At 40.6% G+C, this 19,193-nt stretch overlaps 11 protein-coding genes across 11 annotated transcripts; 5 read left to right on the top strand and 6 right to left on the bottom strand.

Annotated features, from left to right (window-relative positions):
* Nucleotides 1–86: 86 nt before the first annotated feature.
* Nucleotides 87–1,286, bottom strand: AIM24 (Aim24p; the record flags this gene model as incomplete). The annotated part of the gene is made up of 1 exon (XM_018132486.1): nt 87–1,286. The coding sequence occupies one exon, from the start codon at nt 1,284–1,286 to the stop codon at nt 87–89; it is 1,200 nt and encodes a 399-aa protein (XP_017988233.1).
* Nucleotides 1,287–1,503: 217 nt separating this feature from the next.
* EAF6 (Eaf6p) lies at nt 1,504–1,800 on the bottom strand (the record flags this gene model as incomplete). The annotated part of the gene is made up of 1 exon (XM_018132487.1): nt 1,504–1,800. One exon carries the CDS (start codon nt 1,798–1,800, stop codon nt 1,504–1,506), a length of 297 nt encoding a protein of 98 aa, XP_017988232.1.
* A 121-nt stretch (nt 1,801–1,921) lies between these two features.
* ARP7 (Arp7p) lies at nt 1,922–3,196 on the top strand (the record flags this gene model as incomplete). Its single annotated transcript, XM_018132488.1, has 1 exon — nt 1,922–3,196. One exon carries the CDS (start codon nt 1,922–1,924, stop codon nt 3,194–3,196), a length of 1,275 nt encoding a protein of 424 aa, XP_017988231.1.
* A 1,155-nt stretch (nt 3,197–4,351) lies between these two features.
* On the top strand, nt 4,352–5,230 carry CYT1 (ubiquinol--cytochrome-c reductase catalytic subunit CYT1; the record flags this gene model as incomplete). Its single annotated transcript, XM_018132489.1, has 1 exon — nt 4,352–5,230. The coding sequence occupies one exon, from the start codon at nt 4,352–4,354 to the stop codon at nt 5,228–5,230; it is 879 nt and encodes a 292-aa protein (XP_017988230.1).
* Nucleotides 5,231–5,828: 598 nt separating this feature from the next.
* AW171_hschr53168 (HEL047Cp) lies at nt 5,829–7,409 on the top strand (the record flags this gene model as incomplete). The annotated part of the gene is made up of 1 exon (XM_018132490.1): nt 5,829–7,409. One exon carries the CDS (start codon nt 5,829–5,831, stop codon nt 7,407–7,409), a length of 1,581 nt encoding a protein of 526 aa, XP_017988229.1.
* Nucleotides 7,410–7,556: 147 nt separating this feature from the next.
* ALG8 (dolichyl-P-Glc:Glc1Man(9)GlcNAc(2)-PP-dolichol alpha-1,3-glucosyltransferase) lies at nt 7,557–9,275 on the bottom strand (the record flags this gene model as incomplete). Its single annotated transcript, XM_018132491.1, has 1 exon — nt 7,557–9,275. One exon carries the CDS (start codon nt 9,273–9,275, stop codon nt 7,557–7,559), a length of 1,719 nt encoding a protein of 572 aa, XP_017988228.1.
* A 444-nt stretch (nt 9,276–9,719) lies between these two features.
* Nucleotides 9,720–11,696, top strand: AW171_hschr53166 (sorting nexin 1; the record flags this gene model as incomplete). Its single annotated transcript, XM_018132492.1, has 1 exon — nt 9,720–11,696. The coding sequence occupies one exon, from the start codon at nt 9,720–9,722 to the stop codon at nt 11,694–11,696; it is 1,977 nt and encodes a 658-aa protein (XP_017988227.1).
* Nucleotides 11,697–11,755: 59 nt separating this feature from the next.
* On the bottom strand, nt 11,756–14,206 carry TRZ1 (tRNase Z; the record flags this gene model as incomplete). The annotated part of the gene is made up of 1 exon (XM_018132493.1): nt 11,756–14,206. The coding sequence occupies one exon, from the start codon at nt 14,204–14,206 to the stop codon at nt 11,756–11,758; it is 2,451 nt and encodes an 816-aa protein (XP_017988226.1).
* Nucleotides 14,207–14,514: 308 nt separating this feature from the next.
* On the bottom strand, nt 14,515–16,224 carry GYP1 (GTPase-activating protein GYP1; the record flags this gene model as incomplete). The annotated part of the gene is made up of 1 exon (XM_018132494.1): nt 14,515–16,224. The coding sequence occupies one exon, from the start codon at nt 16,222–16,224 to the stop codon at nt 14,515–14,517; it is 1,710 nt and encodes a 569-aa protein (XP_017988225.1).
* An 865-nt stretch (nt 16,225–17,089) lies between these two features.
* Nucleotides 17,090–18,055, top strand: MTD1 (methylenetetrahydrofolate dehydrogenase (NAD(+)); the record flags this gene model as incomplete). Its single annotated transcript, XM_018132495.1, has 1 exon — nt 17,090–18,055. The coding sequence occupies one exon, from the start codon at nt 17,090–17,092 to the stop codon at nt 18,053–18,055; it is 966 nt and encodes a 321-aa protein (XP_017988224.1).
* Nucleotides 18,056–18,153: 98 nt separating this feature from the next.
* On the bottom strand, nt 18,154–19,173 carry RPF2 (rRNA-binding ribosome biosynthesis protein RPF2; the record flags this gene model as incomplete). The annotated part of the gene is made up of 1 exon (XM_018132496.1): nt 18,154–19,173. The coding sequence occupies one exon, from the start codon at nt 19,171–19,173 to the stop codon at nt 18,154–18,156; it is 1,020 nt and encodes a 339-aa protein (XP_017988223.1).
* Nucleotides 19,174–19,193: the final 20 nt, after the last annotated feature.

Here is a 19,193-nt window from a genome sequence, read left to right as displayed (position 1 = left end):
TCAAAAATTTTCAATGGGTACAAATACTTCGTACAATTATAAGAAACAAGAGATATTTACAGTGCCAAATATATTAATGTATATATTCACTTACGTGTGCCCTCAATCTCACGTACTGTTGCACTAAAATCTGGAGTGCTTCTAAAGGACACGCTGCCATTCGCATCCACTGTAGCGTAGCTTAAATGAGCATCTTTTTTACTGCTTGGAAGTTGTTGAGGTAGACTAGCATTTTCTTCTGTAAATAGAGGTTTAGCACTTTGTAGAGGGAAGTAAGTGCTATATGAGCTCTGAACCAGTAGAATACTGGGACCGGTAATTTTCAGGTAGCTTTGAGCAGGGCCTTTTGTTGCGACGATGTAGAGGTGCTTTAGAGTTTGCCAAGAGACGCGAAGTACGCTAACAAAAGCGGTAGAAGCTTCTGATATCCGACCCATGAGTGCAACGAGACCTGTAGCTTCCTTTCTTTGTTTAGAGTTTTTAACAGGAAGCTCAGGCTCTGCTCGCTTTTCAAGATGGTACTCTGATATACTGGAGGCAATGTGACGGGGACTAGTACCATTGACAGCCAGTAGGCTGTCTGCGCGCAGCACAATTTCATCCGATACGTCGCGCAGCACAACTTGATGGACAGCTCCAGATCCACTGAGAAGAACGCTGCCTCTACCCTGGAGTAGCTGACGCGATGACGGCAGCGGCAACCGGTGCCGCCAACGCCGCCGCAACGCAATTGGTGGCTCATGGACAGTTAGTGAAGTATTGCATTCAAAGGCCAGAAGCGCATCACGTCCTAGAACTAACCAGTCAGAGGTCCCATCAAGCCATAGTGGACAAAGTGTACGAAACGAATCTGAAGTGGGACGTAAAAACCTCAAAAATCCATTGCTGCTAGATGTGTTGGGGGCAATCAGACAGTTCCAAGTACCGTCACTGGTGAGCTTGCTGAACATAGCAGGTCGTAGAGACCAGCAATTACGTAGCGTGGTCCACGGCCGTAGCCAACGATGAGCAAGGGCAATGGCTGAAAGCTTCGACGAGTTATATAGTGCCACCAAACACCCACGGCGCACATATAGGGAGGCATCCGCCGGTATGGTTGCACGTGCGAGGAGCGATGGCTGGTTCAGTACATCAAAACGCACGGAATCGGTCGGTGACGTTGGTGGAAAAAGAGCATCAGCTGCTGGTGAAACAACTTCTCCAGCGGAGGCCAAAGTAGTACTTGGTGGGGCGGCAATGTTACCTGGACGCGCCAGCGTAATATACCTCGTAAAAACTCTGCTCATTGTGTGTCTAGCTGTTTACAGTTGTTGATCGTTTAGATAGAGCACCTTACGTGCGCGAAGTTTTTAAACCGGGCAAACTCAAATACCGGGTGTGGAATCGGGGCAGGGTAACTTAGACCAGGCAGGAGATGAACCAGGTCAAATACGCACCTTAGAAACATCTATAAGCTTTCTTATTACACTCAATATGTATCTTTTTTCTTTCTGATGTTCAGTCTTACTCTTCGTCTTGAACGCCCTCTTGTTGTTTAATAAAAAGCGCGCTACTTAACGAGAATACCCTATCTTGATCTTGAAATGAGTGGCTATCTTGTGAAGCATGCTTTCCAAATCCATCAAAACCTTTCACAATTGTCCCATATTTGCTAGAAGGATTGCCAGATAGATATTCAGTCTCTTTATCAAATATTTCCTGTTGAGGCTGGTCCCACGCCTGTTCTTGACGCTTCTTTTCACGTAAAGCTTGACGTAGTTGCTGGCATAACTGCTCATACAGTTCCTGCTGTTTACTCATCGCTTCAGATTCTTAACTAGAGAGTTTTTTTATTTATACTAGGGATTTCACTGAGCTAAGCGTTCCGTTTTTTATTTGAAAAGCTTGAAGAACGATCTCGTGTTTTGCACGAACTATCAACATGAATGCCCAAACATCACAGCAAATGGACAAGGCAGCGGTTATTCACTTTGGTAGCCACTCTACCGTAGCTGGGTTTAGTAATCGAGAACTGCCACAATGTGTCTCTCCCTCTGCATATCTTCGAACTGTGGGCGGTGATACCATTTTTGGCCTTTATCCATTATTACAAGCTACAGAAGGTGACCTTTATGTATTATTTGACAATAGAGGTGTTCCTACTGATTGGGAAATGCTTGAAAAGTTTTTACGGTGGATTTACAGTACTCAATTGCGTGTTGATACCACGGAAGTTGCACTTTGCGTCACAGTTCCTCCAGATTTGTCTCCTGCGGTGAAGAATCAGTTCCACGAATTGGCTCTATGTCGACTGGGAGTCCCAGTTTTCCAACTTATTAGCGAGCCGTTGGCAGTTACGTTCTCTTTGGGGAAGACCACCGCATTGGTTGTAGATGTGGGTGCAGCAAAAGCCACTGTGACACCAGTTGTGGACGGCGGAGTTGTAAAAAATGGTATTATGCGTTCAAGATTTGCTGGGGACTTCTTAGACTATCAATTACAACAGGCAGTCGAGGGTGTGGATGATAGCCAGGGCTCGCTTCACCAATGGCAGCAATCCCGCACATGGGTATACGATTTCAAGAACACCATGCTTCAAGTCTCGCCAATGCGTCTTTCAGAGGTCGAGAAACAGCTGCAACAGTCCATGGGGATTATTCCAATTCCAATTGAGGGTAAGAAGAATTTCGTTCTGCGGCGTGAAAAGGTTATCACGTGGGAGCTTAAGCAGTGCTACCATATTGCAGAGGGCTTATTTGACCCTAGCATAGTGTCACAAGAGTTCGATCGTGCAGACGGTTTGGGGGAGATTGTGGGAAAAGCGGTGAAAAAGTGTGCTGCTAGTGTTACAAGCAATGGCACTACTGGCGGCGGCTCTGCTGCAGGCGGCGGCGGAATAAGTTCTGTATCGGCGGCGGCAACTGCAGCAGCAATGGGCCCGACTTCGACTGCAACACCAGAGCAAATCCATGCTGCACTGCTGACAAATGTCGTTCTCATTGGCGGTACATCCCTTCTTCAGGGTTTGGAGCAACGTCTCGTATACGAACTAAACCTGCAATTCCCGCAGTATAAGCTATTAACGTACGCGACTCCAGTCTATATAGACAGGCAGCTTCAGAGCTGGCAAGGAGGTGTTAACATGTGCCACTTGCCATACTGGAAGTTGGGGTCCTGGATGAGCAAGCAAGAATACCTAGACTCGTTGGAAAAGTAGAACATACCCATCTACTTATAGTCGACTCTTAAGAGATTAAAATTAAGCAATAATATCAGTATTATATATTACAATCTATATCAACCATTATAAGGTGTAGTCATTAGCAGTTGAGCAACTAAGCAGTACCCGCTGTTGTGTCACCTTAAGTCACGTGACACCATTGATGTATAGGGACATAAGTTTGCATGATATTCACGGAGAATCACTGCATATATACAACTGCAATGGAATAGCCAAATATATCAGCAGCATGTACATTATTTTTAACACGATTTACCAAGCAATGTGCTTTCACTCATCAAAAGTGCGCTCTATAGTTAGTCATATTAGATTGTTAGAGGTGCATAACAGAGATTTAACAAGAGCAACGTAACATTATAAAGAGCACCATAAATTTTGGAATCAAAATTGTGAAATACTGTGCAACACAGCATTTTTAGCTACTTTATTAACCTATAAACCTACAATATTATTGAAATAACGTGCTCCGAATTACCTGTTTTTATCCTCAGTAGCAATTAACAGCATCTTTGTAAATACCAATATTAGACTCACTGAACAGTCCAGCAACAATCGCTATATACCACTGATCTGCATCGTATATAACAGACTACATGCATTGCATATGTTAGTTACTGCACGCTGACCTAAAGAACCAAATAGCCGCCAAAATACGGCCGGATAAAGAAAATTTACCCGGACATATTTCAACCAATCATATTGCGAATTTTAAAGAATGCTATATCACGAGATACGTTTAGCGGAGATATCGATGTCACCACAGCGCTACCGACCAATCTCAGATCGAGAATAGCCTTTTTGGTACTACAAGAAAATTTACAAGAGAACAGCTTTCTTGCAAGTAAGAAGAATTTTATTTGGCGTGGTTAATTGGCGTGTTGAATTGTCATTATTAATTTATTATTTCACCTTGTAATACTGCTAATATCTATATTATAGTGGTTAATTTACAAAGGAGCGTACAATAATAAAAATATTTTATCCTCCAATAAAAAGATTTTATTCGAAAAGTAGCTCGCATTGAAGCATTTCCGATATACATTGAAAATCAAATAAAATAAAAAACCGCTCCATAAAGCAGTCCTTTTTCATCGTCATCAATAATATTTATCCAATTCTACTATATTCTCCATGTTTAGTCAATTTGCCAGACGCGCTACGTCTTTTGCTTCCCCTATTGGGGCTAAAAGATTTATGGTTGGTTCTGCCGCTATTGCAGGTCTAACAGCCTCTGCTACACTATATGCTGAATCTCTAACTGCAGAAGCTATGACTGCCGCAGAACATGGTTTACATCCTCCATCTTACGGCTGGTCCCATAACGGTCCTTGTGAAACTTTTGACCACGCCTCTATCAGAAGAGGTTACCAGGTCTATCGTGAGGTTTGTGCTGCTTGTCATTCCCTAGACCGTGTCGCATGGAGAACACTTGTTGGTGTTTCTCATACTAATGCTGAGGTCCGTGCTATGGCCGAAGACTTTGAATATGACAACGAACCAGATGATCAGGGTAACCCTAGAAAGAGACCAGGTAAGCTTGCAGACTACATTTTAGGTCCATACCCTAACGAGCAGGCCGCTAGAGCTGCTAACTCTGGTGCTCTACCTCCTGACTTGTCATTGATCGTTAAGGCCAGACATGGTGGTGCTGACTACATCTTCTCTTTGCTAACCGGTTACCCAGATGAACCACCTGCTGGTGTTGTTTTGCCTCCAGGTGCAAGTTACAACCCTTACTTCCCAGGTGGCTCAATTGCTATGGCTAGAGTCTTGTTTGACGACCTAGTTGAGTACGAAGATGGAACCCCAGCAACCACTTCTCAAATGGCTAAAGATGTTACCACCTTCTTGCACTGGTGTGCAGAACCTGAACATGATGAACGTAAACGTTTAGGTATCAAGGCCGTTATCATCCTCTCTTCATTATACTTGTTATCTGTTTGGGTCAAGAAGTTCAAGTGGGCAGGAATTAAGAATAGAAAGTTTGTTTTCAACCCTCCAAAGAAATGAGGTAGCTAACAATTGAGCGTATTAGGATCCAGAGTAGCTGTAATGAATCCTGCATTTTGCTAAAGTGGATATTCAAACGTTCAATGTTGGTTATAGAAGCATTTTTTCTATATATTAAGTTGGCTGCCTGAACAGAAACGAAGACAGACACACATATACACACGCACACGTAGCGCAACCGAACACGTTGTCACGCTAAAACCCTTCTATTTATTCATGTATTTATACTTAAGGGAAGAGAAAGCTGGTTAATACTATGTACTAAGTATTCCCAAATGAAAAGACTTGTATCCAAATCTCTTTGACATAAAATGAGGGTGGTATGATATAAGTAACTAGTAGTCAATAATGCCAATGAAATTGCATGTCAAGGTGATCATCAAGCTGATAGTAAGGAATAGCAGACATGTATATATACTACATATTCTAAACAATCAATTAAACTTAAATGGCTGAAGTTTTAACTAAATCAATTCTCTTACCCTATTGGGTAATCCCTGAATATATAAGAAAAAAATTGGCGAGGTTGGAATACACTTGCCCCCCACCCCCTTCAGATTTGAATGAACTTTGAACCCAGGAGCGCAAACTGCTGACGATGTCTCATTCTGCCACCCCCAGGAAGCGTGGGAGACCATCAATATTAAAAGGCTATCCAGATCCAATGAAAAGTCCTATGGCATATTCTTCTCTTCAAGTTCAGAAATCAAACCAATGCTTTAATAAGCCGCTGATGCGTATTCCAACTGCTACGACTTCACCCGCAAGGTTTAAATCTCCGGTAAAGAAGCAGTATAGTGGATCTTCAAAACTTATGTTTGTTGATGAATCTTTACGTGGAGCGGCCAATGAAGGTAGCGATGGGGCGGCGTCAAAACAAGCGCCGAGATTTAGGGGCATTGTAATGAATACACCAAAGAAGAGCGTTGGGGGAATTGCGAACTCTTCGTCTCCAATAACGCCCTCGGATCAATTGTTTTCGTCCGTTTCAAGGAATCAGCTACGTAGTTCTCCTCCTGCCATGGTGCATGATGATTTTAGTTCTCCGCTTAAGAAAAGATGCGTTGTGGGGGATGGAAGGGCAGAATTGGAAGGTTCGCGGTTGGGATGGAATGCTGACGCCACTGTAAGTAGTGATGGTAATGGATCGGGTTTTAAGTTTGTTCTGTGTATTGATAAGGAGGGTAAGGCGTGTATCTCTGATTGTGCAACATCAGCACCATCTGCGGTGGCGGCAGCGACAAAGACAGAAAAACAAGATGTTGCTAGTATCACAGACTCTAATAAGAGGGCCGAAGGGATACAGGATGATTCAGTTGTTAAATTTGATAAGAAGCGGGTTTTAGGGTTGTTGAAGCAGATGTCGAAGAGATCTGGACTGCGTACAGAGGATAATGGCAGCGAGAGCGGCGCTCCTGGGGTTGTAATGATAACAGGAAAGCAATCAACATTAAAAGATCCAGAGCATGCGGAGTTTCCGGTGTGTCCCCCCCCTGCTCCACCAAATTCCGCCGCTGTACCCATGACTCCTAGATGCAGCTCTGTATTCCAGTTTAAAACGGGTTTTACTCCATGCCATATGTCAATTGGCGAGCTTCTAACAAGTACTCCTCCAAAAGGTCCCAATTGCGATAAATTGACCGTTCCCACAATGAACACACCCTCTATAAATAATGCCTGTGGGTACCAACAGGATCACTATGTTTTTAAACTATCCTCCGGAGACCCCTTGTTAATGAACGATGAATATTCAGAGATGCTTGCCCAAGTTAGTGATGACCCTTCAGAACTCCTACAGATACTGACGTCTCCCAAACGCACACTGTGCTTTAACACACCGCCGTCGTATCTTAGTGCCGAATCTCCACGGAAGCCGTCGCTGATGAAGCCCGATGGCCAACTGCATACAAATTCTGCGAACGCAGTGACACGAATAGATGATCAGCCTTCTACTCCAACAGCTACCATGATTGAAAATACAACTACAACATTACAATGCACTCCACTTATCCAACAGGCAATGTCTGGTGCATACGCTAAGCAACACTTACTTCCTACAATGGAGCATTATGGGATGCCTTCGGAAGATGGGAGTATCACTGTGTCGGATAAAAGGACTTTGACTGTAGAGCTTGATGATGCAAGATTGGCTTTAAAGAAATTAATCAAAGGCGAATGATTAGCTACTCAACACAGACATTAATGTATAACTATGTATTTTAATCCATGACCTGTATTCAACATAGGCCATTGATTATGCGAATGCACTAGACGGTAATATGGTTAAGATATTATAAATTGTTCTTTACATAGCTGCGATTACGAGTTAAACCCATAAAGGTTCGTCAAAATTGTATAACCATGACAAGCCAATCCAAGATCCAATAACGCCGATAGAACAGTATATGCTGTAAAACATCAGTCCCAGAAATTCATATTTACGGATAGGTGAATATCTACCCTTCAATACTTCCAAGGACTGTATTCCCAGAACCATTGGAAGAAGAAGCAAACAGTACAGAGCAGCTAGGCGATCAAAGAAGAATATCCGACGCTGGACACTAGAGGATACCCTCACTAGTTTCCTGAATGCACTGAAGTAGATGATACACCAGATCAAAGTGTATAAGACCTTTATTAGAAAATCATTAGATTTGTAAAGAAGCGGGAACAGGGAGACGTACCCTGAAGCTGTTAAAAGGTAGAACGGTGTCAAAAATCTTCTGTCGAACGAAACAAGGAAGAAAAACGGAATTATGACTAGCATGATAGCCTTCTCATGCACATGCCAGCCAAATAGAAATGCTGAAAACCCACATAGTGTCAAAGATCCAATAAACCTTTTGAATGAAGGGTTGATAAATACCGGTATCACGGCCAGTAACTGGTAAAATAGAGTCAACAGAAATGTTAATTTCGGCTGTATCTGAGGCAAAATCAAAAAGTATACATCTTGCACTAAACCTCTTGTACCATTATTTACGGTTGCCATCTTATGTTTAATTTCCTCCCTTGTGGCTGGAACCAACAGAGGTCTGAATAGTTTTGACACACAATTATGAACATAAGGCATCCGCAACATGACAGCTGCTAAAACCTTATCCACAAAAGAATATATTGCCCAAAAGTTCGGTGCCCAGTATGCATGCGTCAAACCCCTAGAGAAAGGAAATAACCTAGCTATCAGTTGTGGCATCACGGTAATAAATGGGGCAAAGCATATCGTAAATATCAGTAAAACTACACCACCAAGCTTGAACAAATTCCTCCACTGGGGCACAAATACCCAGTCTCTGTAACTTTTGTACTTGAGAGCGTTAATGTCCAAAACATATGCTCTTAAGAGGAACACAAAGTACGCCGGCGCCAAATACAGGAAAATGTGCTTAAAACAGAGTGATGTTGCAAACAGTGCTCCACATAAAAGATACCTTTGTTTTTTTGCAGCAATTATTGAACCTATTAGAATTGCAAACAAGAACCCATTGTATTGGAAGTGAATATGATCAATGATAAAGAACGCTGGCGAAAGCGCAATGCTACTCGCAACAACAAAGTTCACAGAGCGTTCAGAAACGTCACTAGTATTGATAAATATCTGTAACACCACAAATAATAAGATCTCACTGATAATCACGGTAGACCGCTGAAATAATATCGTAGGCCACCCATATTGCCCCACTTCAACGATATCCAAGCACCCATCTGCACGCACAGAAGCAGGAACAACCTGCGACAAAAACCATTCAAAATATGCAAAGAAAGGTGGGTAGTCAAGTGTCCATTGACTTGTAGACTCTAAATACCACTCTTTTAGCGGAAGTTTATTCGTAATTGCCATCCAATTACGGTGAACATCAAAATCAGTACTAACGTAATCTGGCATAAGAAGAACCTTCAAAGCCGTACTAGCAACCCAGAAATTCCATAAGGAAAACCTTAATTGCTGCTTGGGTTCGGTTTGCTGTGATATCGATCCCTTGGAGCTGCTAAAATCGGGCTTCCCTTTCGACCCTGGCTTCCTACCTACTTTCGAAGGCGACATTGCTAAACCACAATCGTCCGTATGAAATACTAAGCAAACTGATAGCACTTAAAACTGCAACAAGCAAGTTATAGTTCGATTATTCTGTTATATGTAATGCTTTCAAAAACAACAGCTTAGGTGGACTTTTCACGATTCGGTTTCCACACTTTACTTCAAATATAATACGTAAACATAAAAGATATGGTGATAGGGCAATTACATGCTCAAGATGCGTATAAATACTATTAAAACTACATAGATTATCAATAACCGTTCTTAATCGGTATGGTGATCTTGCCAGCTCATTTATTAACGTAAAAAAGGACATCACCGTTTTATTCCATTTACTTTCAACTTTAAACAACTCCCTGGCGAAAAAACATTGGAGACTTCCGCTTTAATAAAGCTTCGCCAATCGTTATTAGTTGCTAGTTGGCTATTCTGTTTAAGTTAGCATTGGAAATGGATGGAGAAGATTGGTTAGATAAGCCTAAATGGGGGAGTAGTGGTTCTGATAAGTCCTTAGAGGAAGCAAACCAGACTTTCGACACTATAGGGCAAAGTGTATTTAATCAAGAGGACGATAATGATCCCCTTGAACATAACGCATGGTCTAAGAATTTTCCAGTTAAAGCACAAACTGCAGTAGAAGAAGAAGAAGAAGAAGAAGAAGAGGAAGAAGAACAGGTAGAAGGAGAAGATGGAGATGTCTCAAATATTAAGGAAGACGACGATGTTTCACAAGCTAATGATACACTGCTTTCACAGCAATTACTTTCTACACTAGCACCTGAAGAAGATCCCTTACATAACATTGGAGTTGTTGGATCATTGCGGTCGCCTGCTAAGGGAGACCCATTATTTTTGGGGTTTTCGACGTCTTCACCCCTTGGCTTGGAGGACTTGGATTCTAATTCTCCTGATCCAGCAGGGATGAGTTCAATGTCTCCAAAGAAACATGGGAAGGTTCAAAGGCTATTTAGTGCGACTATGATGCGTCGGAATCCACTTTCAGAGGAAGAAGAGAAGGATCTTATTGTTGATCCATTGGCTGGAGAGTCCCGCTCAGCTGCTGACTGTGAATTTACAGATGAAAATCTAGACGAAGCGAGTGGAGTTTCTGGAAGAACCTTGTTGCAAGCGCTTGATGCGCCTTCCTTTGAAGTTTCGAAGCGTACGGCAAGAAGTCAAACGTTACGGAACGAAGAAGAAGAAGAAGAAGAAAGCAAGCCTGAGGTTAGTGCGTTTCATATTGAGGTTGTTGATCCAGTGAAAGTTGGTGATCTAACATCTGCGCACATTGAGTACACTGTGAATACGAAGTCCTCTTTGATTCCAGAAGGAAAGGCATCTGTAAAAAGACGTTATAGGGATTTCAGATGGCTGTATCGACAGCTCCAAAACAACCATTGGGGAAGGATAATCCCTGCACCTCCAGATAAGCAGGCTGTTGGCAGGTTTAAACAGGGATTTATTGAAAATAGAAGATTCCAAATGGAGCGGATGCTGCAAAAAATTTCTCAGAACGCTCTTCTACAGCGAGATGAAGACTTCATCATGTTTCTAACCTCAGCGAACTTCGTCCAGCAGTCGAAATTACGTGAAAGTGAGACTGGTTCTAGAGCTTCGAACGATAACAGCGATCCTTCAGAGGTGCATATAAGCGCACTTAAACTGCTAGGCGCAGAAGATGCGGAATCAGTTATAAAAAATGGTGGCTTGGAGAGTGACTCAAATACAGGTTTCATGGGTATTTCATTTAGTTCCACTCCTAAATACTCGGAGCCTGATCCTTATTTTATTTCAAAACGACAAGAAGTCGAAATTCTTGAAGAGCAGTTAAAGCAGATGTATAAATCACTGGAGCTAGTTGATGCACAGAAGAATGACTTGGTTTCTATCATTAACGAATTTGCCGCTACCCTAAAATCATTAGTGAACTTGGAGGCGTCTAAAAAGATATCAGTGTTACTTACAGATTTCGCTGCAGTGCATTTGCGAATTATGGAATCACTTCAACGGTCTTCTCAACAGGATTCTTTAACTTTGGGTGTCACAATTGATGAGTATTTGCGATCCCTTGGAAGCATTAAAGCAATTTTCAATCAGCGGGCAAGGGTAGGACACTACTTGATCACTGTAGAATCAGATTTATCTAAGAAACAAGCACAATTACAGAAGTTGATTAGCAATCCTAGGAGTGTGAATGAAAAGATCGAAAATACAAAACATGAACTGAATTTATTACAAAAAAGACATAAAATGATAAAGGACCACTGGGAAGCTGTGGCTAAAACAATCCGGCAAGAGCTTTCAGTTTACACTGATACTAAAGTTGCAGATTTCAGAAATAATATGGAGATCTATTTAGAATCCGCTATAGAAACACAGAAGGAGTGCATTGAGCTGTGGGAAACATTTTATCAGAATAGTCTGTAAGTTAAGAGTGTATATATATAGTAGATTTTAACTTAATTCCCGTGGAGGTGAGAAAGACATCATACCTCGTCATCTACTTCCGTCTCCTCACTCATCGCTTCATCCAAGAATAATTTCCGAAGCACACCAGGATTAGATGTCTGGTTCCCAAGTGAATCATAACTAGTGATCATTCCATCAAAAGCGTAACTTATTGCCTTGGCATTTAACTCTATATTTCCAGACATCTGCGGCAACTTTGGGTATCGTTGAGAGAAATGAGTCAATAAGAGTTTCACCGCACCCATAGTATTGGAGACCATTATAGCTTCATTAATAATACTATGTTTCTTCTTCTTCGCATCACTTAGCAATTGGTTTTCAAGCGTAGCTTCATGAATTAGCAAGTCAGACTTACTACCTATTTTTTTTGCAAAATCGTTGAAATTCGGCCTAGTATCTCCTGAATAAGATATCTTGAATGGCCTATCATTTTGATCCATGGAAAAAGTGATAGAATTACAATATGATCGTTCACAGTGGAATGCTCTACAGGTTTGGAACCCTTGGATATTAAGGCTAGTTTTCATCTCACATATTTTATCCATAACATCCTGATCGAATAGTCGTCTTCTTTTCTCCCCATAAAAACCTAAATCATATGCATTATCATCTTCTCTTGGAACTTTATGAATAACATGTCCTTCATGGTTCTCATTACGATTTTGTCTCGAGGCCTTTTTATATAATAAATCTTCACAATCAATATACTTCAAACGTTCAAGCACTTCAGGTAACTCAATTCTGAGGCACTCATCAACATATATATCATACTTCCGGGGTGCAACCAAATATAGCACTGCTGACTCGTCATGCTTATTATAAATGTACCATTCCTTTATTAGTGACAATATACCCAGGTGATGATCAGCATGTAAATGACTTAAATATATCATTTTCAAGTCAGTAAAAAACCGCTCCATGTTTTCAGGACGTATTGTTCGGTGTATAGAGCCTAGCGTATTCTCTCCAGCATCTAATATAATGATACGATTTCTGTATTCACCATTATTATTGTAGGGAACTTTGACGACAGTAGATATAACGTTCCTATATTTCGATGGTAAAGCACTACCAGTTCCCAATGTTATAAGTTCAACTTGATCACGCTTAGAATAAAAATGATCAACAACTTTGTTCTTTTTATCTACGATCGAATGTATATCTACGCCATTAATCTGTAGCGGCTGTACTCGTTTATAATAAGCATCTTCCATGGAGTTAAATTCTTGTGGAGAAAACTTATACTTTACTTTCATAGCCTCATCTCCTGGGGTAAATGACTTAATTTCCACTGATTCTTTTCTTGTAAATATATGGACCTTATTACTACCGATTTTGGACTTCAGAGTACAACTAACTTCTAAAGAAGAATCATTTTCATCCAAACCAGACTTCTCGAAACACTTGTAAAATTCGTCGGAAAGTTCTCTATCAGTTATAGGTAGATTATAGTTATTAGGGTTCAATGACTTAAGCTTTAGCGTTGCAACAGAGGAACACCAGTATGAAATAGAATTAGGGCAAATTTTTTCATGCGATACGAAATGATGAATGTCCTCATGATTAAATAGCTCCATAAAGCTTATCAGCTTGTTATTTATAGAGACTTCAGCACCTAGAAAGTAGTAAACTACGCCTAATGCTGTTTTATCGTAATCCTTGAATCTATCATGGAATTTTTGCAGATATTCATCATCCGGTATATCTAATATTAAAACTTTAGCAAACTCTCTTTGCTTAGACAACACTTGTTCGGGTTTCACTATATTTCCATCTGCCAATGTCACAGATTCACCTAACGATAGGGTCTTAAACATAGGTCCCTTAGGAACTCCCAGCCTCACAGCCTCGTTAACATCAAATTTACCCCGAATAGGTTTGAAAGTTACCTCATAGGATGTAGAGCTCCGATTTATCCGCTCTTTTGGGAGGGATAAATCCAAACTAGGATTTGTATAGGGTTCCTTATAGGTTGTACTTAACTTCATTGGAAACATTTTGGAGATAATATTTTTGAACAAAGTCTGAGTTTCTTGCCTAAAATTCCAGCTTCTATCTCCCATATTAGTCACTAGTGATTTGACGCTTATAATGTCGTTTTCATATGTTTGACAGTCTTGCATTTCTACAACTTTTAATTTCAAACCAAATCTGAATACAAAATATCTCCATGTACTAACAAAATAACTCAGTAGACTCGAGCCGTAATTCAGAACCAATTCACTCCTTTTTTGGTCCGCAGCAGTTAAAATCATCCCTGGTAACCCACCAATGCTACTAGAATCAATTTCACCTGTTAGAAATATATTATCCAACTTTGATAGTTTGATCTTTGATTCAATACATGCCCTTTGGGCGCCCTCAGGAACTTTTCCAAAGAAGTACCTGTCGCCATGCAATGAAAGTATTAGCAGCATTGGATGCTTTGTATCAGCTGTAGGATGTGTAACATTTATTATGTTGAACATTCCTTGTACAGTACGATGAGGTTTAATGGAACGAGAAGCACGTAAAGACCTTGAATTTATTACGTGGGACAGCTTCATGCGACACACCAACCAAACCAGAATATAAACTAAGTTGTTTGAGCCAGTGTTGGTTTTAACTGCCGTTACATCCGATGAGAAGGTAAAGAAGTGAAAAATTTCCAGTAAGCGCATCGCGTTTGCGAAAGGAAATAATGAACTACATCTCTACACAAATTGCAACAAATCTAAATTACCTAGTGGATGAATATATGTGTTGTAGCTTACCATTATCAGGAGCTGTATAAATTCTACCGCCAGTGAGATATTGCATCTTTATATAGTGACTGCCAAATATAAGCTTCACTTAATAGCATTTCTATATCAGACTCTCTCCAATTCTTAGTAGGAGGATTCTGTAGGAAGGTAATTATACCTTGGAAATCCATGTTCATAAGCTGGTCGCTCCATTTAATCAGGAATGCAGCACATACGAAAACGTGGAACTCACTTAAGGAAGGCTGACGCTCAGCATCGTTCGCACCACTACCACCGGTCGTTGTTGCGGAAGTCACAGTTGATGACATGGATGAAGGTGGGGATGTAAAGGTTTGGGATGCCTGGTGTATTGGAGAGTCGGTAGAAGACTCCAGGGAAGTCTCAGATAGATATGTGTCCCACATTCTGATGACTGTATTCATTTGGAACTCACGCATTAACATACAATTCATCCATCTAACAGCAAACTGAATAAATTCGACGCCTTCTTCGTGAAAATGCCTGTAGAGGTCAGCGTCTATTCTCTTTACTAATTGACCTAAATGCTTGACTTGATTTAGGATACCAGGCTGACCATGGATATAATAGTCTGTTATCTGTTCAACGAGCTTTGTTAGACACCAAAATGCATCGGCTTCAACGTTTTCCATCTGCTCTGCGGTGAGGTAAGAACCTGGATCAAGTGTATCAACCTTATCCTTTTGCGATGTAGAAAGATACTCTGTTAAAAAAACCTGATAAAAAGGCGTCACTAGGTCGTTGATACCTTGCACGTACCCGCTAGCGGGGTGTCTAATAGCCCATAAATACAGTATCCGTTGTAAACTGGTTTGCACTGTTTTGAACTGATAGAGGGGAATGTGAGGGTTTGTTCTGGGGATATCTATCTCAATCTGGTGCCAAGTAGGTTCATCTCGCAAATGCAAGTCGGAAAATACACGATCGATACCATCGCGATACTCTTGTCGTTTCCTATGTAGTGTGCTCTGTTGAATTTTTAAATTTGCAGGGACGTAGCCGAGCAATAGCTTCCAAACCTGCGGTCTATGATCCATTGGAACCCCATTCCAGCTGAGCTTGCGTAAATCGTTTAGCTTAATTACATTCAATGAGCTTTTTGGCTTCAGAATTGCGTTAAATTTTGTCATACGCTGCATCACAGCGTTTAGTTCTTGTATATCCCGTTCTCGCTCCAATTCAAGTTGCGACCGTAATTCAGCGCTTATAGTGGTATTAGACTGACCAACCTGGGGCAGTTTCGGATAAACACCATGATTTAAACCATTAGAACTACGATTAACCCTCTCAGTTGTCGGCTGTTTCGTCAGCAGTGGTCGAATAATGGTTTCTATCCCTCCATTATTTATTGTCGGTATGGGCATCTTATAATCATCAATGACTGCGCTCCAGTCCTCATCTAGATCGGTAAAATACTTTTCCTTCTTAGCTGACCCAATATCAGAACCCCCTGTTGTATTACTTCGCAATGGGCTACTATTATTATGGCGATTTACACTGTGACTGGATAGTGACCTTGGAATTGTGCAAGAAGACCTCCAAATAGGTGTATTTCGATCAGATTCGAAAGGTATATCCACATAACTATTAGAAGCATTATTAGACCTTGAAGATGACGGAGCCTTCCAAGACTTTATGAATGACCCAACTATTGATGACGATGAAGAGTTCGATTTTTGGTACATTTCCTTTGACCCATTTTGGGGAGTTGTCCTGATTACCATTCCAATACAACTCTGGGCCCTAGATTCAACCTTGCGAAAGCAACTCTAATGATAAGACTCTCTTTACTATATTACCAATGTTAATGTTGACCCCTTTTCTACTGTTATCTGGATGCATTCGTTGTTCAAATAATAGTAGACATTTTAAAACTATCACGTGATAATTGCATATGTCACTGACCCCGGGATATGTTTGACCAGATAAGGTCTAATGCCCAGGGAGTGAAATTGACTGTTGTTATATCTTGAGCCGTCCCTTTCAAATACCCAAGACATTTGTCCGTGTATTTTATGTATTCTCCACTCAACATTTGTCATGGTATTTAATCTAATGTCGACAAGAATATGCTAAATAATGTAAAACAATGTTTGAAATAGCAGATTTAATCTACCAGGGTTACTAGTGTATGAGTATATTTAGGTGTGTCAAAAGTTAAACTATTTCTTTCAAGATGTGTTACTTATAAATCAAGCGATGAGCGACGATAAATTGGACCTTTCTATGGAGCGAACGAACTTAGCTAAATTGTATACTATAAAGAAATGTGGTTAAATCACCATATCTATGGCGTAGTGAAACTTTAAAAAACGGTATGTAGCAAGTGAAGAGTTGTGACTTCTATTAATAATGGTCTTGACTCTGGTTAGGTACTTCAAAATGAAAAAAGTACTACATTAATGAATTAGTTGGAAACTTAATACCAACATAAATACATAAAGCTTATTAAACCGGCACATTTACACTAATCACACGTGTGCAGGATATATGGATTATATGTATTGAATTTTTCAATTCAGATTATTACATCCCAGTTTTTATTATCCAACATCGTTTGCCAGCGCTAGAAGCTCATCTCCACCAATCATGTCTGAAGTTAAACCAGGTAATACTGTTCTAGCCTCTTCTATTTCCAAGAAGTTTCTCAAAGAGGTGGACGAGAGAATACAAAGTATGGTTTCAATAAAACCAAACGGTCCTTTATTGGTGGCTTTTCTCGCAAACGATGACCATGCCGCTGAAATGTACGCAACTTGGACTGGCAGAACTTGTGAATCCCTTGGCGTTCGTTACGAATTGAGGAAGATTGATGACAAGGACTTCCTTGAAGAAGCTATTTTGAGTGCTAATGAGGATGATGAAGTTGACGGTATACTGGTTTACTACCCAGTTTTCGGCAATGCTCAAGATCAGTACGTACAACAAGTCGTTTCAAGAGAGAAGGACGTGGAAGGAATGAACCACGTGTACTACCAAAACCTGTACCATAATATCAGATACTTGGATAATAATCAAGATTTGAAGTCTATCCTTCCTTGCACTCCGTTAGCTGTAGTTAAGATCATGGAATACTTGAAGGTATACAATACGCTTCTTCCAGAGGGAAATAGGTTGTACGGAAAGAAGTGTGTGGTTGTAAATAGATCAGAAATTGTTGGAAGACCACTAGCTGCTCTTTTGGCAAATGATGGTGCCACAGTCTATTCTGTGGACATTAACAATATTCAGAAATTTTCTCGTGGTGAGAGTCTAAAATTTGCGAAGCACCATGTAGAAGATCTTGGCGATTATTCAGAGGAGCTGTTACAAGAATGCTGCCAAGATGCAGACGTCATAATTACTGGAGTACCGAGTGAATCTTACAAGTTTCCAACTAGTTTTATTAAGGATGGAGCAGTATGCATCAACTTTTCTTCCCATAAAAATTTTGACGATTCAGTGAAGACCAAAGCTGCGCTGTATGTCCCATCTACGGGTAAAGTTACCGTGGCTATGCTGTTAAGGAATATGCTTAGACTCATTGAAAACCGTCGTAAAATGGCCGGTAACTAAGGTTTAGTAAAGTGTTTTTATAGAGGCAAATAAAAAGTTCGGAAGGTATATATATACTATATATATTATGATACAGATTTAGTAATGTTTTAAAGTGACTATGCTTTATGCTTCTTCGTTGGCGGTTCAATCTCCGAAGCAGTTACAAAGTCCTCTCCGTAGCTGTCGTCGTTTAGAAGTTCCTCGTCGTTTTCCATGTATGATTCAACTTCTGCATCGATCTGATCGTACTTAGATTTCAACCCCTTCATCTTTCTAGTTTGGAGTTGACCAAGGTCTTGTCTGCCAAGATGGATTGTACCGGTCTTGTCACCCATTCCGTCAATCTCAACATTCTTAGGCGTCTTAACCTCTATATTTTTGGCCTTCTTATGCGCCTCCTTGACCATCTCTGGAGAAGGCGTGTGAATTCTGCCAATCTTAAAGTCCAGGCGAGGCCCGATCTCCTCTAGCTCAACACGAGGCAAACGACTACCGCCCTGGGAACTTTTGTAGGTTTTTAGTTTGTATACGCGGAACAACAAATTAGGTAACGGTTCTCCATCTTGGAAGTCTCCTTGAATAGTCAACGAAATTACGTGCTGCAAACCTGCAACATCTTGAAGAGAGCTGGTTTGGCCGCGGAAGAAGTCCAAGAAAAGAGACTTAATGCTCTTGTACACGGGATGAGAGTCAAAAGCAGCGCCCTGGAAGGAGAACATAGGCTTTAAGCCAACATTAAATGTCTGCTTCCGGAAATCGGATAATAACTTAGCATTCTCCGCAATTTGGAGTTCAATCATATCATAAACTTTGTAACCGAATGTACGAATAAAAGTTAAGTTGTTTTTTCTCTTCTTCGAGTTAGTGCTCACTACTACCAGTGAACTATCATTCTTCTCACTCAAAAACTCAATAGATTCTGTATCTTCAAAAGGCCTAATGTCATTCTTTCTCGAAAATCTTTTAATAGCTGGCTTTTTTAAAGCGCTCAAATCAACCATAACATCATGTAAGAACTTATTTGAGGTTTTACCTGGAACAAATAACGCTTGTTTAACATCTTCCACCAATTTCGCTTCTTTCTTCTCTAAAGCACGTTTTGCTCTAGCATTTTTTGGCTTTACAGTTCTAATCATCTTCAAAAATCTGTGAAGAT

The sequence above is a fragment of the Eremothecium sinecaudum genome, chromosome V (assembly GCF_001548555.1).
Source record: "Eremothecium sinecaudum strain ATCC 58844 chromosome V, complete sequence".
NCBI lineage: Eukaryota > Fungi > Ascomycota > Saccharomycetes > Saccharomycetales > Saccharomycetaceae > Eremothecium > Eremothecium sinecaudum.
Note: the sequence above shows the minus strand (reverse complement) of the source record. Positions and strands in the feature narration are given on the sequence as shown.